Genomic DNA, 23,155 nt, shown 5'->3' with positions numbered 1-23,155 from the left:
CTACAGGTACAAAAACCTCCAACGTAACACCACATGACATCATCTCTGTATTTTGTTAAAATATGTCTATCTGACTTCCAACTTGGAGTAAATGTGAGCGATGTTAGCAATGAAATATTCAGCCAAATGATCGCCACCAAAACTGATTAGATCTTCTGATCCATCCTTTCCCAAAAGAGACTTCTCCAGAAGGGTACAGTGGCTTACATCCTTCTGTTCGTTATATTTTGCCACCTTTGCCGAGGTGGCGCAGTGGTTAAATGCAGCACTGCAGGCTACTTCAGCTGACTGCAGTTCTGCAGTTCAGCTGTTCAAATCTCACCGGCTCAGGGTTGACTCAGCCTTCCATCCTTCCGAGGTGGGTAAAATGAGGACCTGGATTGTTGTTGGGGGCAATATGCTGACTCTGTAAACCACTTAGAGAGGGCTGAAAGCCCTATGAAGCAGTGTATAAGTCTAACTGCTATTGCTATTGCTTGTTTTTTTAGCAGTGTGACTCCAGGCATCTGTTTACCTGCTCCATTTCCCACTCAGTGGGACAACTCAATGAACCAAAGGAGCAGCAAAGGATCAATGGGTAGCAAGAGGTCAAATCAATGGTAATTCTGTTGAGTCCTTCTATATTCCAGAAATCAACAAGGTGTTCAATAGACTTAGACGGAAATTATCCAAAGAAATGGATCCACTATTCCTGTTGGAAATCTGCTGTCTGGAGGGACCATTTTAATGAGTTCCTCTTCCCAGAAGAACTAGGTGGCTCTAGTTAACCCCATTTTCATGAGGCAGTGAAGGAGGAGACCCCATTACAGTGGGCTGGCAGAAAAGGCCCCCAGAACCAGTTTATTGTACAATGGATCTGAGGAAAATACCAGATCTAAAATGTACCCAGCTGTTTGGGGCCGGCGGTAAAGATCTGAGACAAATCCATGTTTGTTACGATAGTCATAGATTCCTGAGGTCCCCCAGGAAAAGAAGACTGAAATCATCCAATACTAATACTTTGGCTGAATCCACATACTCTATAATGAAATCCAGCTACTTGATTAGGCATGCTGTCATGCTGCTAGGAGCATAGTTCCATTGCAGCATTCCCATAACCCCCCAAGTCATAAGCAAGACCTCATATCCAGCATTTGCTAGCATTCGCAACAGCTAGCATCTCTAAGTAAACATCTGTTGCATTCCTTTCCTGTCCCAGGCATGATGAAAAACGTGAAATTTGGCTGGACCAATCTCATGGAGTGGATGTCCAGTCAAGTCCATGCTCTTGTTCATATTCAAGTCATATAAATGGCAATGTACTATATTGTTTTTAGAAATTCTTATCTTGTAAGTGAGGTAGCAACCAGTGAGAGATTTTGTTATGTTCTATTTATGAAATCTGTTCTCCTAAAAGGATCAGTTGGTGCTTTAATTAAAACTCTTTCAAGCTTTTACCATCTGAGAAATTTTGCCACCTGCGTCTATTGTTATTTTTACTTTGCTGCTTTAAATTGTTGGCTGAGATATCGGGATTGCTTTTTGTAAGAGAGATACTTTTCCTGCTAGTGGGGGCAATAATTGATTCTTCTTTCCTCTTTAACTGCCCAGTACCACTTTCTTTGTCAGTCTTCCTCAATCTAGTGCATCCGACTATCAGGAAAAATATTGGTTTGGATGGGCAATATAGGAGCCTCCTTTTATAATGTTCCCATATGTGATTTCCCTACTTCAACGTTATCGACAAAGTTACTTTTTTCTACAAAAGTCTTCTATGGATTCAGTGGATTTTATCCGATGAAATATTTCAGAATTTTTTGACAGCCTTAAATCATTAAGGCTCCAGGCTTCAAACCAGGTAACTATGAGTTCCAGTACTATTTTAGGCATGAAAGTCAGCTGAGTTACTTTGGACTAGTTATTCATTCTAGCCTACAACGTCATGCTAGGTTAACCAGGCAGCCAATCGATTCCTGTCACAATCAATGGATCAACACTTGGCTGATCAACAACAACAACAAAAATTAGATACTATTTGCAGGAAAATAGTAGGGAGAATCAAAATTTTGGTATCATCTGGACCATCTGTGATAACTGGAAGTTCTGGGGATATTCCTACTTATAAAGACAGTTTGTAACAATGGAGGATTAGCAAAAGAGCCCTTAGCCATTCTTGTACAGGCATCACAGTACTCAGTTCTCTCTTCAATGTTACTCAAGAAAGCCATCCATCATTCAGTAGTGTATCTCCACCTGACCAGACAAGAGATGCAGTGGAGTCCTTATCTGATGGCTGAAGGCTAAAGAGGATTGAGTTAGGTGGGACAAAATAAGATGACATTGTATCCTATTGGTGTGCTAATTGTCCAAGCACTGGTTCTAGACAGAAGTTAAAGTCACCTGAAGAACAGATCTGCAACATAGCTCTTCTTAGAACAATGGAGTTTGATGGCCAGGGGAGACTTTGATTGACTTTAAGCTAGCGCCTAAACGTCACTCGGAATACGAAGGACGGAAAGAAAGGAGGAGAAAGCTATGAGTGAGAGAGTACTGAGATCAAGAAGAACTTTGTTAATAAATTTGGAATTTGAAAAACTTAAAGCTAAAAAAAAGAGCCGAGGTGGCGCAGTGGTTAAATGCAGCACTGCAGGCTACTTCAGCTGACTGTTATCTGCAGTTCGGCTGTTCAAATCTCACCGGCTCAAGGTTGACTCAGCCTTCCATCCTTCCGAGGTGGGTGAAATGAGGACCCGGATTGTTATTGGGGGCAATATCCTGACTCTGTAAACCGCTTAGAGAGGGCTGAAAGTCCTATGAAGCGGTATATAAGTCTAACTGCTATTGCTATAAAAAAAAGGAGGCGGCGGGAGATCAGAAAAATTGGAATATGGACTTTGAACTTTTGGTTCAAAGGACTACCGACAAGATGTGACAAATTAGTGATCTGATTACCTAAAGGAACAATAAAAGCCACCTACTGGAGAGAGGAGACATAAGACCATCTTGAAACAAAGGAATTGAAGAAGGGTACTTGACTTTATTTTGTTTACACTGGAAGAAAATATAGAACTTTTGAATTTTGGAAAAGGATTGGATTATCTTGGGATCAGATATAAAAGAGAAGGACTAAGAAGAAGGACTAAATTAATTGTGATAAAATATAAAAATATTAAAAGTGTATTACATTTGATCATGGAGGGAGGAGTTTTTGGAAATGTTAAAAAGTGCACGAGAAATATTAAAAGGTAACAAAGAGGGAGAAAAGGAACCAGAAAAATTGTTGAAAGTGGAGACAGGAGGGGAACAGACAAGCAATGTAAATGAACAAGGAATTAACAAGGTAGAAATGGAAAATAAAACTCAAAGAGGTAAAGGAGTAAAGGCACAAAGAGAGCAGAGAGGGGGGAAAAGGGAAACGACATCCGAAAAATAAATTAGCCAAAAATAAAGAGAGAATAAAGAGAGATGGGAAAGAGGAATTTGGGAGAAAGATATTCAAAAAATCTATCGAAAAGTGAGAGGGAAAATATAGAAGAAAAGTTATAAGACACATAAAAAGGAAAAAGAGAAGATAAATTTTAGAAATAGGAGAATAGTAGAATGATATGATCCAGTAGAAAGAGAGGTTGTTAACAAGGTAAAAATATATTTTAATTAGAATGTGTGGGAATTATATTAAGAACCTTAAAGCTGTTAAATAACTATGTTATGTTGATTATATAAAACTTGAAATTTGAAACTTGCACATTCATATTGTTAATGGAAAATAGATGGAAAAGAAATGATAAATTGTTTATTTTTAAAGAGAAAGAAAAATTATAGTTTGTACATGTTAAAAACAAAATGAAAAAAATATGAGAAGAAAAGTAATACGGCTAAAATTGGAAATAATGGAAATATAATGTAAAATGAATTATGTCTTTTGGTGGGAATGTTAAAGGGGGAATTCGGACAACACTGTTCACAAAAGAACAGTGTTTATTATGTAACAAAAATAAATAAAATAAATAAATAAATAAAAAACTTTAATAAAATAGCCACTTTCAATTGTAGGAATCTGTGATTCTGATCACAAGTTTCAGCCTTGTCTGAATCATGTTTTGCAAATTTTGCAAATGGTATCATCTGCTCAATAAATTATATTGTTAAAAGATTCATTTTCAATCAAAGTACAAGAAATGTAGAATCAACATTTTTTGTGCTCTTGGCTGAACAAAGAATAAACTTTTAGTAGCAAAACATTTAACAGCCTCAATGAACAAACTATAAATGCGATAAGAGGAAATTTTTCATTTAGATTTCATTTAATGCCCACTAAAAGAAGAGCTTTACAGTAAACGATAACATCAATTACGTAATTATACAAATTATGTAAATTCAGAATTAAGGGACAATGGGTTTAATATGCAAACACCTATCTTTCTGAATGGTCAGGTATATTTAAGCTTTACTCTCCAAATATATAAGCATCAAATAGAATCAGAACTAATGTGAGTGCTGTGTCCTTTCAAAAATCAGTTTAATCATCTTCTTCGTTAATGTCTATGTTTTACAAAAGAATGTGCATCTAAAAACCATGTTTTATTGTGTATTATTTTCTTCGTGTACTCACTCATTCCTTTCGTATCTAAGGGCTTCCCGGATAGACCATGCAACTTGGTATGGAGAGGTTTGATCTAATTCTTCCAGTTCTTCTCCACTATCTTCAGACCAGTCCAACCCTGAAAAGGGAGGAAGAAGATGAGCTTCTTTCAGACACATTCAAGTGCCCCTGGATTTCTTTCTCCAGGACAGACGATCTATATTTCTGACTTTATGACGAAATAGTAATCAGTAAACAGTAAGGAGTACCCTGTATATCCCGAGGAAGCATACTGAGACATTCCTTTATGGATTACGTTATTCTTTCCAATAAACAAATGAAAAGACCCAATGTTCCTCCAATTAGTTTGCTCACATATAATTAGTCCAGAACGCAGCCGCACGAGTGATATTGGGTGTACCAAGGTACACCCACGTTACCCCTATCCTCCGCGAGCTGCACTGGCTTCCTATTGGTCTCCGGACGCAATTCAAGGTGCTGGTTATCACCTTTAAAGCCCTACATGGCTTAGGACCAGGATACCTGCGAGACCTCCTACTGCCACATACCTCCCAACGGCCGGTGAGATCCCACAGAGTGGGCCTCCTTCGGATGCCGTCAGCCAGACAATGTCAGCTGGCGGCCCCCCGGAGGAGGGCCTTCTCTGTGGTTGCTCCGACCCTTTGGAATGAGCTACCCCTGGAGATCCGGACCTTGCCCACTCTCATGGCCTTCCGAAAAGCTGTTAAAACCTGGCTTTTCCGGCTGGCCTGGGGCTGTTGACCTCATTGCTGGGGTCCAGCCCCAATCAGATTGGGTGCACGTGTGATGTTTTTTAATTGTTTTCCTTTATTTTTTTTATTAATTTCTCTTCTTTTCGCTTTGTAAGCCGCCCGGAGTCCTTCGGGATTGGGCGGCCTATAAATTTACTAACTAACTAACTAACTAACTAACTAACTAACTAACTAACTAAATAAATAAATAAATTACCCATCAAAATGCAGAAATGCAGATATACTTCCGTACTTACCTAAATGTGGAAAGAGATCAGCATCCAGCTGATGCTTTTGAGTGCACAGTTTCACCAGTCTCTGTAAGCGGCTCCTACAGAATGAGTATGGGGAGAAGGCTGTGGCTTTCATGAGGATCCTGTCAGCCCTGGGTGGATCTGGGGCGTGAACCTTGGTAGGGTGCAAGAGAGGCAGAGGTCTTTTGTTGGCCGATTGCCTGGCTTGTGCTATCGCGTGCGTGGTGGGCGCCCCTCCCTGCATTGGTAGGCTGGTATTCTGAGGTTGAGGTGACTTGCAGACCAAGCCCTGCGGATGCACTGCTGGCTTTAAAGACGTTGGGAGAGGTGAGAGATGGGCGTGTTGCTGTGGTTGCAAAGGCGGCTGCTGCGAAGGTGCAGGGGCGGGGCTAAAGTGCTCTTGGCGAACTTTCTGAATCTCAGTTTCTTTCTGGCGTTGACGGTTTTGGGCTAATTTGCTCTGCAACTTTTTCTTCACAGCTGTCCCTTTCTTGAGCTCTTCGTCTTCCTCGTTGAAAGCAAAGGGGTCTTCCAATTCTGCTTCCAAGTAGTGGAGAGGAAGCCGGGCCCCTGGTGGAGAGAGGGACATCCCAACCAGGCCATTGGACATCTTCAAAGCCAGGGGAGGAACTGTCAGGCTGAAGGCTATTGAATCCATCTGATGCCGGACTTTCACCTCTTCTGTTGGATCGTTCTTTTTCTTCCTCTCCTTTTTCGGTAAAAAGCCAAGAACTTGTAGGTGACTATTGCAATACCTTTGAAAATCAAAAGCAAAAAAAATATGTGTATTTTTCTCACAATATTTATGTCTGAAACGAATCAGGAAGAAAGAGCTAATCATCAACACTTTTGTCAGTCAAGCTAAACCTGAGGAAAAAAAAAATCTATTTATATTTGTGGTAAGACTCAGTGAAGGACATATCAACTGTCATGCTCAACTCTTCAAAAATGGAAGCAAAACATGAATTGCAGTAAACATTTTATGGGAACAGTTACCATACCCAGAGCTCTGAACATTTGCAGTTATAACCTGCATATTTAAATGATGCCCATTTGAAAGGGAGGATGGGATGGATTATATTTAAGTGTAACAGAAATCTTCCAAGACAATCTTTTTTCATATCCTAATAAAAATAGCTGTGTTAGAATTAACACATTGTGGAAACTTAATTCTCTAACACTTCAGGCTTATGCTTGAAATGAAGAAAAGTGTAAAAACTGTCTAATTTAATAGCCTGTCGCAGAAAATTGTTTAAGAACGGAAAAGTCTATCATTTCAACTTTACCAATTCCAAGAGAAAAACTCTGCAATGCAATATACTTGATGTCTGATAAACTAGGAGCAGGTTGAGCTCAGCCCCTAATTCACAATGAAATTTATCAGGTTTTCTTATACTTCTAATTTTTATAAATTAAACATCCTCCCAGGATTGTTGTGATGATATGGATATAGAAGAACTGAAAGAATTGTGTATGATGCCTTAAACTCCTTAAATGGTGAAATGCCAGAGTACCAGTAGTCGCCTGGACTACTGTAACGCTCCCTACATGGGGCTGCCCTTGAAGAGCACCCGGAAGCTTCAACTGGTCCAGAATGCGGCTGCGCGGGTTGTCATGGGGGGCACCTAGGTACTCCCATGTTACACCCCTTTTAGGCGGCCTGCACTGGTTGCCGGTTGTCTTCCGGGTGCGATTCAAGGTACTAATTATGACCTTTAAAGCGCTCCATGGCTTAGGCCCGGGGTACCTGCGAGACCACCTACTGCCACCGGTAGCCTCCCACCGTCCAGTGCGATCCCACAGAGTTGGCCTCCTCAGGGTGCCGTCGGCCAGACAGTGTCGGCTAGCGACCCCCAGGGGGGGAGCCTTCTCTGTGGGAGCGCCTTCCCTCTGGAATGAGCTGCCCCCGGAGCTTCTTATAATCCCCAGACCTCCGGTCCTTCCGACGCGCCCTAAAAAGTTGGCTTTTCCAGCAAGCCAGCCCGGCCTGAATAAAACAAAACAAATTATTGATTACTGTTAATTTTAATTTTAATTCTTTTAAAAAAAAATGTCATTGTCAATTTTAATTGGGTTTGGGATATCCTATTTAATCTCTTTTTAACTTTTGTATTATGTGTTTCTTTTAATGTTGTACGCCGCCCTGAGTCCTTGGGAGAAGGGCGGCATATAAATCGAATAAACTTAAACCTAAACCAGATTCCCATCATTTTCGGTTTTCATCCATGATTTTAAAATCTTGTCCTCAAAAGGCCTGTTATCAGTATTCTGGTATGAACGAATAAACAGCCCCTTGCAGCACTCAGTCAGTCAGTCAAGCAGGAAGTATAAAGCCTAACATGATTTTTGTACTCCATTGAAAGTTTCCTTCTACACTATTCTGCAAGCAGAGCTAAATGAATCAGAATAACCCAGGTCTCAAGACACTATAATTACAGATAGTCAAACACACAAACCCTCTCTCCCTCCCCCAACATGATGTAATTTTTGGATTGTACTTTGTCTTGCAAGGTTTTAACTTTAGAAGTAGATCCAATGGATTCTTCTACTACATTTTAGCAATTACAACACCAATCACAGAATTGTAATTTCCCTGCTCTTCCTGGTTTTCAGGAACACTATGATGAAAATAGCAGTTAGCAGTTAGACTTATATACCGCTTCATAGGGCTTTCAGCCCTCTCTAAGAGGTTTACAGAGTCAGCATATTGCCCCCAACAATCCGGGTCCTCATTTTACCCACCTCGGAAGGATGGAAGGCTGAGTCAACCTTGAGCCGGTGAGATTAGAACCTCTGAACTGCAGATAACAGTTAGCTGAAGTGGCCTGCAGTACTGCACCCTAACCACTGCGCCACCTCGGCTCTTACAACTTGTAGACTGGAACATATAATGCAAGACTTCTTGGAGGAAAAATAGTTTACATTTGAACATACCGTCCCTTGAAACAGCATATTTTCATTACAATATACTCTTGGATGATCAAATGGCAAAGGTGGCCAGGAACCTCTTTTTCCAGATGAGATAACTGGAATAAGATTTACTGGAGGCTCATTCATTTATGTTAAAATTATTCCAGTTATATGATTGTAATTCATTTTACACACAGTTTAAAAACATCAGCAAGTTCCAAAGCAGCTCATATAAAATGTAACTGGAATCTTCCCCTGGTAACTTGAACTATATTATTTCCAATAATTATTAATTTGTTTCTATAACTAATCCCACGGGCTGGTTTTGCTTCATTCATTAATTCATTAAATTTATAGGCTGCCCATCTCATTTATGTGATTCTGGGTGGCTACGAAAGTTTTAAAACAAGATAAAACATTATAACAAACTAATAAATAACATACATAACAGGCAAGATAAAAACCAACCAATGCAACAAATAACACAACAATGATATCAGCGCAATACACTTGGGTCACTAGGCTCTCTAATACCACATACAAAGTCATAAACAATTTGAATAGGATCGGCATGCTGTGTTCCAAGCTATCAGCTTCAGCCACTATCATAACAGCTGATTTTTTATCAACCACAATTCCCTAACTGAACTCAAAAGTAGGTTCAAACTTTCAGCTAGTATTTATTTATTTATTTTATTAAATATATTTATATGCTGCCCAACCCCGAAGGACTCCGGGTGGCTTACAAAAAATAAGAGGGGAAAAAACACATAACGAGAAAAGAAACAGTTTAAAAACAGCAACACCCTCGTACATTCATTCTAATCGGAGCTGGACCTCAACAGGGAGGTCAACAGCCGCAGACCTGCCGGAACAGCCAAGTTTTTACAGCTTTCCTGAAGGCCATGAGAGTGGGTATGGTCCGGATCTCTGGGGGTAGCTGATTCCAAAGAGTCAGAGCAGCCACAGAGAAAACTCTCCTCCAGGGGCCCGCCAGCCGACACTGTCTGGCTGACAGCATCTGAAGGAGGCCCAATCTGTGGGATCTTACTGGCCGCTGGGAGGTATGTGGCAGCAGGATGTCTCGAAGGTACTCTGGCCCTAAGCCATGTAGGGCTTTAAAGGTGATAACCAGCCCCTTGAATTGAGTCCGGAGACCAATTGGTAGCCAGTGCAGCTCACGGAGGACAGGTGTAACGTGGGTGTACCTCGGCACATCCAATATCGCTCGCACGGCCACATTCTGAACTAACTGCAGTCTCCGAACACTTTTCAAGGGTAGCCCCATATAGAGCGTGTATGTATGCTAAAGAACAGGTGATAAGTGATTAAAAGAGCATCAAACATAAATGAAAAAACTATACTGACATCCCATACAGTAGAGATGTCAACATCCAAGACACCTTAGAAGGTATTCCCTTCTTTACAAGAAGCTCTAAAGTTAGAAGATGGAGTCAGATCAGCACTCTGATCTAACCGAAAAGCTACAGGAATTGATGGAACACCCACAGAAACAGGGCTAGCCACAGAAGAAGAATCAATAAAGGTTCTAACCAAGCTATGCCAGGAAATCTGGAGAATGACACAGTGGATTGTAGACTGGAAGAATCAATCAACTCTCCAATATCAAAAAAGGAAAATTAACAGAATGTACAAAACTGTACACTATCCTTCATTTCACATGCTAGCAAAACAATACTCATCCAACACAGATTAGAGCCCTACATGGACAGGAGATGGCAAAATTTCAAGCGGGCATTAGGAAAGACTGAAGAATATCATGACCCGACAAATGCGCGCACGACAAAACCGCGGGGCTAAAACCGCAACATCATCAACGCAACGCCATTAACGCGGCGACAACAGCGCGCCGACAGAAGTGCGATTTAAGTTAAGGTAAGGGTTAGGTTTAGGTTTAGGTTTACAGCACGCTTCTGTCGCCGCGCTGTTGTCACCGCGCTTTGGCACTCATTCGTCGGTGCGCTTTAGAACTCGCGGTTTTGTCACCGCGGTTTAGTCGGGTGCGCTTTTGTTGTTCGCCCTTTTGTCGGTGAACCAAGAATATGAGGCATTGTTGCAAGTGCATACAGGAAACTTGAGAAAACCCAAGACATCAGTATGCGCTTCTATGTACGACATATGTTGAATATATAGTAGCAATATAGCAATAGCAGTAGACTTAGCAGTAGACTTATATACCGCTTCATAGGGCTTTCAGCCCTCTCTAAGCGGTTTACAGAGTGTCAGCATATTGCCCCCAACAATCCGGGTCCTCATTTTACCCACCTCGGAAGGATGGAAGGCTGAGTCAACCCTGAGCCGGTGAGATTTGAACCGCTGAACTGCTGATCTAGCAGTAGCCTGCAGTGCTGCATTTAACCACTGCGCCACCTCGGTAAGGGAAACTAGATTAGAAGTTGAGCGTGGACTTAAAAAACTGGATGAAGAAGTATGAACAGCTTGCACTAGCTGATGACTAGTGACTTACAAAGAAAATCAAATTTTAAAAAATCCATAAAATTAAATATAAACCAGGAAACGTGGGACAATAGGTAGAGGAAATCATCCGTAAAACTGAAAGTAAAAATACTGAAGTGGTGGACAGATTCACCACTTTTTAGGTGTAACTACCAATAGTCCAGGAATAGATTGCATAACAGCACTTGAAGGCCATGAAGGCCTTGGAAAAGACATTCAGCTGCCAGAATGTGTCCGTATCGGGCCTGCTCAACACATGGTCCATGCAGCCTGTTATTAGGCAGTTTTGTGAAGTTTGGGGGCATTTTTTAAAAAGTCATTCACTGCTGTCTGCTACAGAAGAAGTACTGCTAAGTGCCTCCGATATCTCAAGCCTCATCAAGGCCATAAGCTCCGTTGCTGTTGCCAGAAAATATTTGTAATGCAAGTATATGTAAACATGTATAAGATAAATCTCAGATTATCTACACAGAACTAAAGACACATGTTATTATTTATTACATATACCATTAACAGAATAGCTGAGCTGTTTAAAAATACACACACACACGATAACAACATCAAAAATAAAGTTTAGTGGCACTGGTGCAAAATCTCTGTGGTTCACACTTCTCCCACTCACAGTAATTATCACTGTCTGTTAAAAATGGCAGAACAAAATTTTGTTGTTTGAGGAGAAACCAGATATATACAAAAATCTACCTTATGTATATATTTGGAATAGGACTTGCAAATAAGTTAAAGCATTTGATTTTAACTTCTTTGACCCTCTTTTTACTTTTATCCTTTTAGAGACACCTTATTCAGGCTTGCAGGCCACAAAAAAGCAAATTAGAAGAACTTAAGAGAAGAGGTAAGAGAGGATCAGAGCAGTTGCACTATCCATTTTAAGATCTAATCCATCTGCACTGCACTCAAGAACTAGAATGAGACAAAGTTATTCAGTGCTATCTATTTACAGGTCAGTGTTGTTTAGCGACCGCAACTGGAATTGGCAAGTTGTTGCTCATGCTGTATCCGGGAACAAGTCAAGTTATCCATCATTAATTTCTGATCAATTAATCCTTTTATTCAACTGTTTGTTGCTGTATATGTACATATAGTACGTCAAATAGTACTGAGCTAGAATTGAGGAGCATCTTTCCTTTGAGGGGATTCAAGAAAGGTTTATATTTTTGGAAAATATGCATTGTTTAAAGTCGTATTTCAATATTATTAATATATTTAGCCACTTGAAAGGAGAACTAACAACTATCAGGCCACTTGATAAGCAAATAAGATTTAAAACAGGCAAAATGAATGGTTTAGAAAAATATAACAGAAGCAATTTATGGTCCAAGGGGCAATATAAGACATTGTATTTATATTAGTAAAATGACAGTCATTGGGAATTTGCCTATTGAGAAACAGGCTGCAAAAGTAAAAATTTTCGTGGCACGACAAAACCGCGGTCCACTAAAGCGCGCCCGATTAAAGCGCGTACCTGACGTCATCAGCAGCGCGACAAATACCACCGCGGAGAAAAAAGGGCGCTTTAAAAAGCGCTTTTAAAGCAAGCCGATTCACGTAAGGGTAAGGGTTAGGGTTAGGGTTAGGGTTACGTTAAGCGTTAGGGTTAGGTTTAGGGTTAGGTTAAGGCTTAGCGTTAGGTTTAGCATTAGGTTAAGGGTTAGGTTTAGGGTTAGGTTTAGGGTTAGGTTTAGGGTTAGGTTTGGGGGGGTTAGGGTAAGTTTTTCGCGTTAATTTTAACTTTACCGCTCACAGCGTGATGTTTTTGTCGCGCTGTGATGACGTCAGGTACGCGCTTTCGTCGAGCGCGCTTTAGTCTACCGCGGTTTTGTGGTGGAACCAAAATTTTAGTAAAAATGGTGGGTTACAGCCTCCCACCATTTTAAATTTCCTAATAAGTCTTTATGGCATCTATTGCCATAATAATGCCTTATCTTATTGGAAATAAAAAGCTGCTTTATATTGATGGTGCTTTAGGTTACAGCATGCCTGATCCGTAATTTTTCTTTCTGCAGTTTTTTTAAGCACAGCAGGTTGTGTACTCAGCTTTCATGGAAACACACTAGATTTCATGGTTGCACGCACACATTCAAAAATATTAAGTTTGCATGTTTACTGACCCACCTTTGAAAATTGGGGGAGGGGAGGGGAAGGGCAATACGGAAAAAATTGGATGGAAGTAGGGATATTGACTTTGAAACTAGATGATGAAGATAATTTTAACATATTCTGTGTTAAAAGATAAATGTCACCTCTCAGATATAACCCAATGGCAATATTTACAAAAATACAACATTTGTTAACATATTTTTTGGACCAGCAGCACTTTCAATTTCTGAGCCATTTGAAATACTAAAAGAACTTGTAAAATTCTTTATAGCTAACTCCCCCCCCCCCCATTATTAGTTTTTAATAGATATTTGTTGTGGCCCAGAAGGAGCCGTTGGAGATGCCACCAGACTCCAACAGCGAGGGGTCCTATGAGTCGGCTCTGGAGGACCCTGGACAGGGTTCCGACTCCGAGCAGGGCGCAGAGAGGCTGGTTGGCCAGCAGGAGGCGCCTGAGCCTTGGACCAGTGGGGAGGAGACAAGGGAGTGTGATCCTGACGTCAGCAGTGAGTTGTTCCTGGATGCCTGGCACCCGAGAGTTAATAGGCATAAGGAACAGTTGCGCAGTTACAGGAGGTAATTGCACTCAGCTGGTGGTCATTAGGCTCCTCTCCAGACTATAAAAGGACTGCTTGTGCACACGCCCCTCTTGCAGAAGTCAACACAGGAACGAATGTTGGAGAACATTTTTGTGAGCTTGGCAGGCTGGATTGCTGCCCAAGCTTGTCTGTGCCGGTTTGCTGCCAAGGACCTGTCTGTCTGTTAATTAAATGCCATAACTTATCTTTGGCTCGGAGTGTGTGTTGGTGTGGGACGAGGGGGGTCAGAACAGATATTTATTAATATAAAGCAATTTGATATGCAGATGTTAAGAAATGAGTTGAATCAAGAATTAAAGGATCCTGTAGTGCCGTGATGACGAACCTATTGGACGCGTGCCACAGGTGGCACACAGAGCCGTATTTGCTGGCACGGCAGCCCTCAGCTCCGGGTGCAAGCATGCACTGGCCAGCTGATTTTCACCCTTCCTGTGTGCCTGGAAGTCTAGCCTCTGGAGCCTAGAGAGGGCGAAAAACAGGTCCAATGGGCCAACCAGAAGTTTCGGAGGCTTTCCTGAAACCTGGGGAAGTTCGTTGTTGAACTTTGAGTTGGGCCATTCTTTGCCCTCCCCAGGCTCTGGAGGCTTTCCTGAAGCCTAGGCCTCCCCAGGCTTCAGGAAAGCCTCTGGAGCCTGGGGAGGGTGAAAATCCCCCCCCCCTGCGGTATATAAATATGATTGTGCGACAAAAGCTAAAAAAAAACAACTCAGAGGGGTATTCTCTTGAACTACATACCTAATCAGAGGTGGGTTCCTACTGGTTTGGACCAGTTTGGCCAAACTGGTAAGAACTTGGCAGCCTGGGTTGCTGGAACCGGCAATAATGTTTTGCACGCCAAACCAACAGTAATGCTGGCAGCACCCCACCCCTTTACCTAATACATGGAAGTCCTCCGGGATTGGGCGGCCTATAAATTTAATAAATGAAATTTAATAAATGAAATGAATTTGACAATCAGGGAAAATAAATGGGTTCTTCATGCCCTTATTAGGGCCCAAAGACTGAAATTACAGCATTGGAAAGAGAAATTCATGGCCCATTTCTCTTTACAATTCCAGCCTTCCAGCCTTCCAGCTCCAGCTCCAACGGTCCTTGGAGGAAGCAAACTATCTAGACCCCTTCCAGTCAGGCTTCAGACCCGGTTACAGCACAGAAACCGCTTTGGTCGCATTGATTGATGATCTCTGGAGAGCCAGAGATGAAGGACATTCCTCCATCCTGGTCCTCCTTGACCTCTCAGCGGCTTTCGATACCATCGACCATGGTATCCTTCTGCGACGACTGCGGGAGGTGGGAGTGGGAGGCACCGTGCTACGGTGGTTCTCCTCCTACCTCTCGGACAGGTCGCAGTCGGTGTTAGTGGGGGGGCAGAGATCGTCCCCTAGGCCCCTAAACTATGGGGTGCCGCAGGGCTCGGTCTTATCCCCCCTACTATTCAACATCTACATGAAACCGCTGGGAGAGATCATCCGCAGGCACGGGATTAGATACCATCAATATGCGGACGATACTCAATTGTATCTGTCCGCCCCGTGCCAAATCAATGAAGCGGTAGACGTGATGAGCCGGGGCCTTGAGGCCGTCATGGACTGGATGAGGGTTAACAAGCTTGTGCTCAACCCAGAAAAGACCGAGTGGCTGTTGTGTTTTCCTCCCAAAGATTTGACTAATATTCCAACACTCAGGCTGGGGGGTCAAATTTTATACCCCTCAGAGAGGGTTCGCAACTTGGGAGTCCTCCTGGATCCACAGCTGTCATTTGACCACCACTTAACGGCTGTGACCAGGGGGGCATTCGCCCAGGTTCGCCTGGTGCGCCAGTTGCGACCCTACCTGAATCGGGAGGCTCTCACAACAGTCACTCGGGCCCTTGTGACCTCTAGGCTGGAATACTGCAATGTGCTCTACATGGGGCTGCCCTTGAGGAGCATCCGGCGACTTCAGCTAGTGCAGAACGCAGCCGCGCGAGTGATTGCGGGTGCACCTCGATTCACCCGCATAACACCTATCCTCCGCGAGCTGCGCTGGCTACCTGTCGATCTCCGGATGCGCTTCAAGGTGCTATTAATCACCCATAAAGCCCTACATGGCAGTGGATCTGGATACTTGAGAGACCGCCTTCTGCCAATTACTTCCCTGCGACCTATAAGATCCCATAGACTAGGCCTCCTCCGCATTCCATCGGCCAGCCAGTGTCGGCTGGCAACTACAAGGAGGAGGGCCTTCTCAGCAGTAGCCCCGACCCTTTGGAACGAGCTCCCCGTGGAGATTCGTACCCTCTCCACCGTCCAAGCCTTCCGCATAGCCTTGAAGAACTGGCTCGCCCGCCAGGCCTGGGGATAAGGATAGTTACCCCTCCCGAATGATGAATGTATGTTGTCTATTATTTTACTATATGTTGTTATCTTAATGTTTGTATTCCCCCTTCCCGGTTTTGTGTGAGCCGCCCTGAGTCCCCTCAGGGAAAAGGGCGGCCTACAAATGCTAATAAACCTAACCTAAACCTAAACAATTGAAGACCTGGTTGTATTTACCACTTATTAGCTGACTGCCTAGCCACAGACTATGTATCAACAAGTATAATGAAATATGGGACTGATTATTTACAAAATACAGTAGGTTAAAAGAGATAGTTGTATAAAAGTATCAGAACTATATCCTGAAAAATATCTGCATTGGACAAATATATGTAGAATTCTAACAGATTCTTATGTCATAATTATTTTTGTTATATTTTTTACTTTTATGTTATAGCACTTTTTATATGTTTTTTTCCATATTGACAACCTATCACTATTAGTTTTGTGTTTTTCTCTATTTTTGTTATTAAAAAGGGGAGAAATGCGTATTTTAAAAGGTTGTGTGTTTATCGAGAAGACTTTCCTGATGACCCATTGTCTAATTTTGTGATATTCAACTATTTTCCCAACAGATTTCCCTTATTCTACTCCTCCAGCTAAAATGGAAGCTGTTATAATCAGCTCTTCTAGCAAGCTTTGGGCTAGGAAGGTAGTGGTGGTGGGGTTTTCAGCTGGGACAATGTTTGGTTTGGCCCTTGGGAGGAAGGACAACTTCGGGGGTTTTTTCCCACTATGTTTTATAGATTATTGTAAGTTAGAGTCCCTCTGTGAGATAGGCGGTCATATATGTCCTGTAAGTAAATAAATACATTCATCAATTTCACAAGTGAAATACATTCATCAATTTCACAACAGAGCCGAGGTGGCGCAGTGGTTAAATGCAGTACTGCAGGCTACTTCCGCTGACTGCAGTTCTCACCGGCTCAGGGATGACTCAGCCTTCCATCCTTCCGAGGTGGGTGAAATGAGGACCCAGACTGTGGGGGTGATATGCTGACTCTGTAAACCGCTTAGAGAGGGCTGAAAGCCCTATGAAGCGGTATATAAGTCTAACTGCTATGGCTATTGCTAAGTGGCCTCTCATTAATATCACTGATCATTCAGAGATTGATACAGCTCCCATTATTTACTTTCCTTATCCTGTTGATACTCTGTTTTAGTGTGGCTGCTGCCGTCACTTACCTACGGTCCTCAGATTTAGGGATGGGGTTGGTGCAGCGTTGGCTATTGTACTTCGCCACATATTCACATTGCTTGAACGGGGCGGTCTTATCCTCCAGGACATGCCTGATACAGAAGGCGTAGCCATTTAAACGTCTCTGCTTACACAGTTTGGGGCTGTAGGAGCACAACGGCTTATTGTCAACCTCAGAAAAGTGTATATGTTTGCCTTCATACATCACGTGACTCTTCTTCTTGTGAACATCAGCTGAAAGAAAAGACCAGCAAAAAACATTTAACGTGTAAAAGGAGAAGCTGCTGACCCACATTGATGTCAATCTATATGAACAGAAGGGGCTTACCTAATTTTAAATCTTCTGTACCATATTAACATTAGCAGAGAGCCCCAGGGATGCCACTATCTTGGAATGATGATGAGTCAAGATGAAATAGATTGTCTAAGAAAAAAAAAATCACAGGAGAAATATATCAAAGAATACATTTGAGTGAGTTACACTGCTTATGGCATAAAACCTAACTGTACTCAGATGCAGGTACCTTGATACTTGCCAAAATGTTTTTTGTCTCTTAATTCCCAAGATGCAAATAGCTTGGCCAATAATCTGAGAATAGTTATCTAAATCTTTGCATGCAAAATATATTGCAGATAACATGAACCTCCCAAGGACAGCTTGTTCCACTGAATTCCTCCATTTAATTATGGGCAAAAGTATTTGGGCCCTTAGTTCCATCTGCAACACAACTTTCAGATTCCTTGAAGTTCAGCCCGTTAACCACAGATCTGCAACTTAAAGATTGCATCATAAGCAAATTAGCGTACAGTATATACCTTGTTTCCCCCCAAATAAGACCCTGTCTTATTTATTTTTTTGCCACCAAAAAAGGCACCAGGTCTTATTTTCGGGGGGGTCGTCCATTGACTCACTTCACTTGCGTGCATCATCCCCAGCCTCATTTTTGCTGTTAGAGGCCTTTCAGGAACGTTTTCTGCAGCCAATAACAGCTCTGGCTCTGGATAATTAGGGCTTATTTGAGGGGGTAGGGCACACATGTAAAAATCAAGCCAGGACTTACTTTCAGGGTAGGGCTTATTTAGATTTAGATTTCCAGAAATGTTTCTTTAAATAATAACTTATTTCATTGGATAATAATCCAATGAACAAGGGGCAATGGCTCAACTATTTCATTAAGTACCTCTTCGTAGCTCTAAATGATTTTCATTTCCTCTACTGGGGATCAATATATCTATTTCTGCTTGAAATCAAGTATAAAATATCCACTAAACTTACTAGTGAATTTTGAAATGCAGGACAATGGTTAATCATATATATTTACCTGTAAAAAGTTTGCTTTAAAAAGAAAAGGGTTCAGCTAGTTTTTGAATGATTGCTACTTGCTCTTGGGCTAAATTGTTCTAGGTTTCAAATGTTTGCTAGCAACCATATTTGCTTAGCACTTTAAACCAGGACCTTTGATTTACAAAACAATGTCAATAAACATGGGTTAATATATACACCCAAGATTATGATTTATTGTGCTTAAAAGAACAGGCGTCCACAAGCCAACAAATCCCCGTTTAAACCTAGAATACAATTCTGATTTGAGCATATCTTTTGGTTCAAATATCAAATTAAGCTATCTGTGCATAACTTGCTTACACAATCATGTAAGCAAAGGAGGGGAAACTAGGAGAAACAATAAGAAAACATTAATATTTTAAAAAACAGGAGCCTTTGCTTAAAACATTAAACAGCATTAGACGCATTCCAGAGGTGGGTTCCTACCAGTTCGCACCTATTCGGTAGAACCGGTTCGTCAAATCTACCAAACCGGTTAGAAGAGGTTCCACCAGTGGACCCAGAAAGCAGGCCACACCTACAGAAGAGGTTCCAAAAAATTTTGAAACCCACCACTGACACACAGACACACACACACACACACACACACAGACAGACTCACACAGAGAGAGAAAGAGAAAGAGAAAGAAAGGAAGAAATAAAGAAAGAAAAAAGAAGAAAAAAAGTGAGAGATGAAAGAAAAAAGGAAAAAGGGACAGAGAGACAAAAGGAAGGAAAGAGAGAGAGAGAGAGAGAGAGAGAGAGAAAGAAAGAAAGAAAGAAAGAAAGAAAGAAAGAAAGAAAGAAAGAAAGAAAGAAAGAAAGAAAGAAAACACATGGCCAGCAAGCCACTCCCACCAGGTCACATGGCCAGCAAGCCACTCCCACAAAGGAGGCCACACCCACAGAGTAGGTTCGAAATTTTTTTGAAACCCACCACTGACGCATTCTACCACTATCTTTTGAGGTACCGATTGTTAGTCAGAAAGTCATTAGCATGGAACAACTGCCTATCATATTACATCATGCTGCTCCTTCACTGTTAAACTACCAACATTTTGTGGATAGCAATCAAATGTATATCTGCTAAACTAACAGTAAGTAATAGAAATATGTACAGGATTTGAATGAATTCTAAGTTGACAAAGCTAATTGACCTGAATTTCCCTCCCCTCACTGGTGAATGGATCAAAGACTTCCTGACGGATCGTCCACATACAGTAAGGGTTGGGTCCTTTACATCTTCCACGCTGAAGCTCAGCACAGGCTCCCCTCAGGGCTGTGTGCTCAGCCCATACCTGTACTCACTATATACATATGACTGCATATCGTCTGATCCATCCAACATCATAATAAAGTTTGCAGACGACACAACGGCGCTTGGTCTCATAACTGGAGGGGACGAATCAGTATACAGGGAAGACGTCCAGAAGGTATCCACATGGTGCTCAAGAAACAACTTACATCTAAATACTAGTAAGACAAAGGAGATGGTGCTAGATTTCCGGAAGCACAGAGAGGAACCTGCCCCACTGTATATCGAGGGGGGGGTTGTGTGAAGAGGGTTTCCTCTTTTAAATTCTTGGGAGTGCTTATTAGTCAAGATCTCACCTGGGAAAACAATACGTCTCTGGTGATTGGAAAGGCCCAACAGAGACTTCATTTCCTTAAGAGTCCTGCGAAAAAAATCAGGTGGAACAACGGCTGATGACCTCTTTCTATCGGTCCACCATAGAAAGTGTCCTCACATGTTGCGTTACAGTATGACATGCTGGTTTAACAGCTGTGGACAGGAAGGCCCTACAGAGAGTGATCAATTCAGCACAAGAAACCGGTTCCACCACAAATGCGTGCACAGCAAAAGAGCGCCTGACTAAACCGCGGTGTCTAAAGCGCGGTGACAAAACCGTGCGATGAATGAGCGACTAATTAGCCCTAAAGCGCGCCGACAAAAGCACGCCGACAGAAGCGTGCTGTAACGTAACCCTAAACCTAACCCTAAACCTAACCCTAAACCTAAATGTAAATCTTACCTTAAATTAAATCGCGCTTCTGTCGGCGCACTTTTGTCGGCGCGCTTTTGTTGGGTCACGCAAGAAACCATTGGTTACCCTCTGACACCATTGGGTGACATCGCCAGATCTCGCTGCTTTAGCAGAGTAAGGAAGAGACTCAGAGATGATTCACACCCTTGTCAGTGTCTCTTTGCACTTCTACCATCAGGCAGAAGACATCAAAGCATAGCCAGCCGAACAAACAGGTTTAAAGATAAGTTTCTATCCTTGGGCTGTCAGACTTTTAAATACCACCACAATCACTCCATGCACACGCTAGTTTTTTTTTCCTTTTTCTTTCTTTTTTTTCGTTTCTGTTATGATTTTGCACCAGTGAGGTTCAAACCAATTTCGTTGTATTTAAGCACAACGACAATAAAGATTATACTTGTAATTCAAACAAATCTGGAAAAGTCTTTCTTCAAAGGTTTTTTTTCAAAGTGGGACAAGGCTTTATATACCTATAGGGAAAGAAAGAGGAACTCTTACAAAGAAAGAGCCAAGGTGGCGCAGTGGTTAGGGTGCAGTACTGCAGGGCAAGCTGACTGTTATCTGCAGTTCAGCAGTTCTAATCTCACCGGCTCAAAGGTTGACTCAGCCTTCCATCCTTCCGAGGTGGGTAAAATGAGGACCCGGATTGTTGGGGGCGATATGCTGACTCTGTAAAGCGCTTAGAGAGGGCTGAAAGCCCTATGAAGCGGTATATAAGTCTAACTGCTATGGCTATTGCTAACTCAGCTGAACAAACGACAGCTCTACGTTATAATTACAGTGATCAATTTGTCACCAAATCTCTAGTTTCTATTTCTTTTTTAAAGTGTCAGATTCCCAATGAAAGTGCTATAAACTATCTTGGTAGCTTGGAGAATTTCATTCTATTTATTTAACCTTCAATTCAATTTAACTGCTAAAAACCTAACAGTTCAAGTTCTAACCAAGGACCGAAGAGCTATCAAGGTAACATCTGAGTACAATATATAGGCCGTTCCGAGTAAGGTGGTTTTGTGCAACGTCAGAGAATTCGGATCTGATCAGTTCAAAATTTCCATGTATCTAGGCAACCCTTTTGGTATTGCTCTAAAGCAGTGATGGCAAACCTTTTCAGCACCGAGTGCCCAAAATGGAATGTGCGTGCATGCGCATGCGTGTGCCAGAGTGCCAGAAACTCAACTGGTCTTTGGGTTTCTGGCATGCACATGCATGCCAGTCAGCTGGGCTTCACATGTGCCGGAGCACCGGAAACCAGCTGGTTGGTGCGCGCATGCCTGTTTTTTCCCCATTTGGGGGGGGCATTTTCAAGCTGTTTTCTGGTGCCCTTGAAGAGCAGCTGGCGATGGCGCATGTGCCCACAGAGAGGGCTCTGCATGCCACCTCTGGCATGCATGCCATATGTTCGCCATCATGGCTCTAAGGACTCCTATTACTATTAGTGCAACCATTTAAAGCCCTACATGGTTTAGGACCTGGCTACCTGAGGAACCGCCTCCTGCCATTTACCTCCCAACGACCAATAAGATCACACAGATTGGGCCTCCTCCGGGTGCCGTCGGTCGGTCAATGTCAGTTGGCGGCCCCCCGGGGGAGGGCCTTCTCTGTAGCTGCTCCGGCCCTATGGAACGATCTTCCCGTTGAGATCCGGACCCTCACTACTCTTCCGGCCTTCCGTAAAGCTGCTGAGACCTGGCTGCTCTGGCAGGCCTGGGGCTGTTGATTAGTATCCAGCCCCACTCTAATCAGTATGCATGATGTGTAATTTTAACAATTGTATTCTTATTTTTAATTTTTTTTATATGTGTTTTTGTCTGCCTGTAAGCCGCCCAGAGTCCCAAGGGAGTGGGCGGCATACAAATGTCAATAAATTCAAATTCAAATTCATTAATTTCTTCCTCCATAATTGCTCAATTTCAATTTGCAGATTGCAGTATTCCGTTGTTTTTTTCTAGTTGTTTCTCTTCAATTCGTGCGTCACATGGTATTGCAATATCAATGAGCCAGATGTTTTTCTCTTCCACAATAGTTATGTCAGGCATGCTGTGGGCCAGATGTCTTGTCTTTTTGGATTCAAAAGTCCCACAAGATCTTGACCTGTTCATTTTCAAGAACTTTTGACAATCTGGTGTTCCCAGACATTTTCACTGCATTCCAACCCAAATTTCTGGCAAGGCTTCCAATGTATGATTTTGGCAACTCAATCATGATGTTCTAGATTATTATTATTATTATCTCTTTTATTCATTAAGCATGAAACTCAGTCAACTGAAAATTTAAAAATGTTTATTATTATTATTATTATTAGCCAGATGTTCAGACTAGTTTTGACATTTTTGTCCACCTATTAAGTCCTTACCATAGATATGGAGGATATATTATATTATATTATATTATTATATTATATTATATTATATTATATTATATTATATTATATTATATTAATTATATTATATTAATTATATTATATTATATTATATTATATTATATTATATTATATTATATTATATTATATTATATTATATTATATTATATTATATT

The 23,155-nt window shown here is 41.8% G+C and overlaps 2 protein-coding genes across 2 annotated transcripts in view; one reads left to right on the top strand and one right to left on the bottom strand.

Moving 5' to 3' along the window:
* ZDBF2 (zinc finger DBF-type containing 2) overlaps positions 1-23,155 on the top strand; it is a 338,913-nt gene that overhangs the window by 174,947 nt on the left and 140,811 nt on the right. The window lies entirely within an intron of this gene.
* INO80D (INO80 complex subunit D) overlaps positions 1-23,155 on the bottom strand; it is a 61,126-nt gene that overhangs the window by 19,648 nt on the left and 18,323 nt on the right. Inside the window, exons 2-5 of the mRNA XM_087706830.1 lie at positions 17,577-17,672; positions 17,236-17,482; positions 5,592-6,343; positions 4,592-4,700 (exon numbers count right to left, since the gene is read on the bottom strand). Coding sequence (XP_087562956.1) covers positions 4,592-4,700; positions 5,592-6,343; positions 17,236-17,453 — 1,079 coding nt within the window. The 5' untranslated portion in view covers positions 17,454-17,482; positions 17,577-17,672. The remainder of the gene's footprint in view (positions 1-4,591; positions 4,701-5,591; positions 6,344-17,235; positions 17,483-17,576; positions 17,673-23,155) is intronic.

This window comes from Thamnophis sirtalis, unplaced genomic scaffold, assembly GCF_051295495.1.
Source record: "Thamnophis sirtalis isolate CommonGarterSnake01/CBP01778 unplaced genomic scaffold, rThaSir2_p1.2 scaffold_1, whole genome shotgun sequence".
In the NCBI taxonomy this organism is placed as follows: Eukaryota; Metazoa; Chordata; class Lepidosauria; order Squamata; family Natricidae; genus Thamnophis; species Thamnophis sirtalis.
The sequence above is the reverse complement of the archived record's forward strand: the minus strand, read 5'-3'. Positions and strand labels throughout refer to the sequence as shown.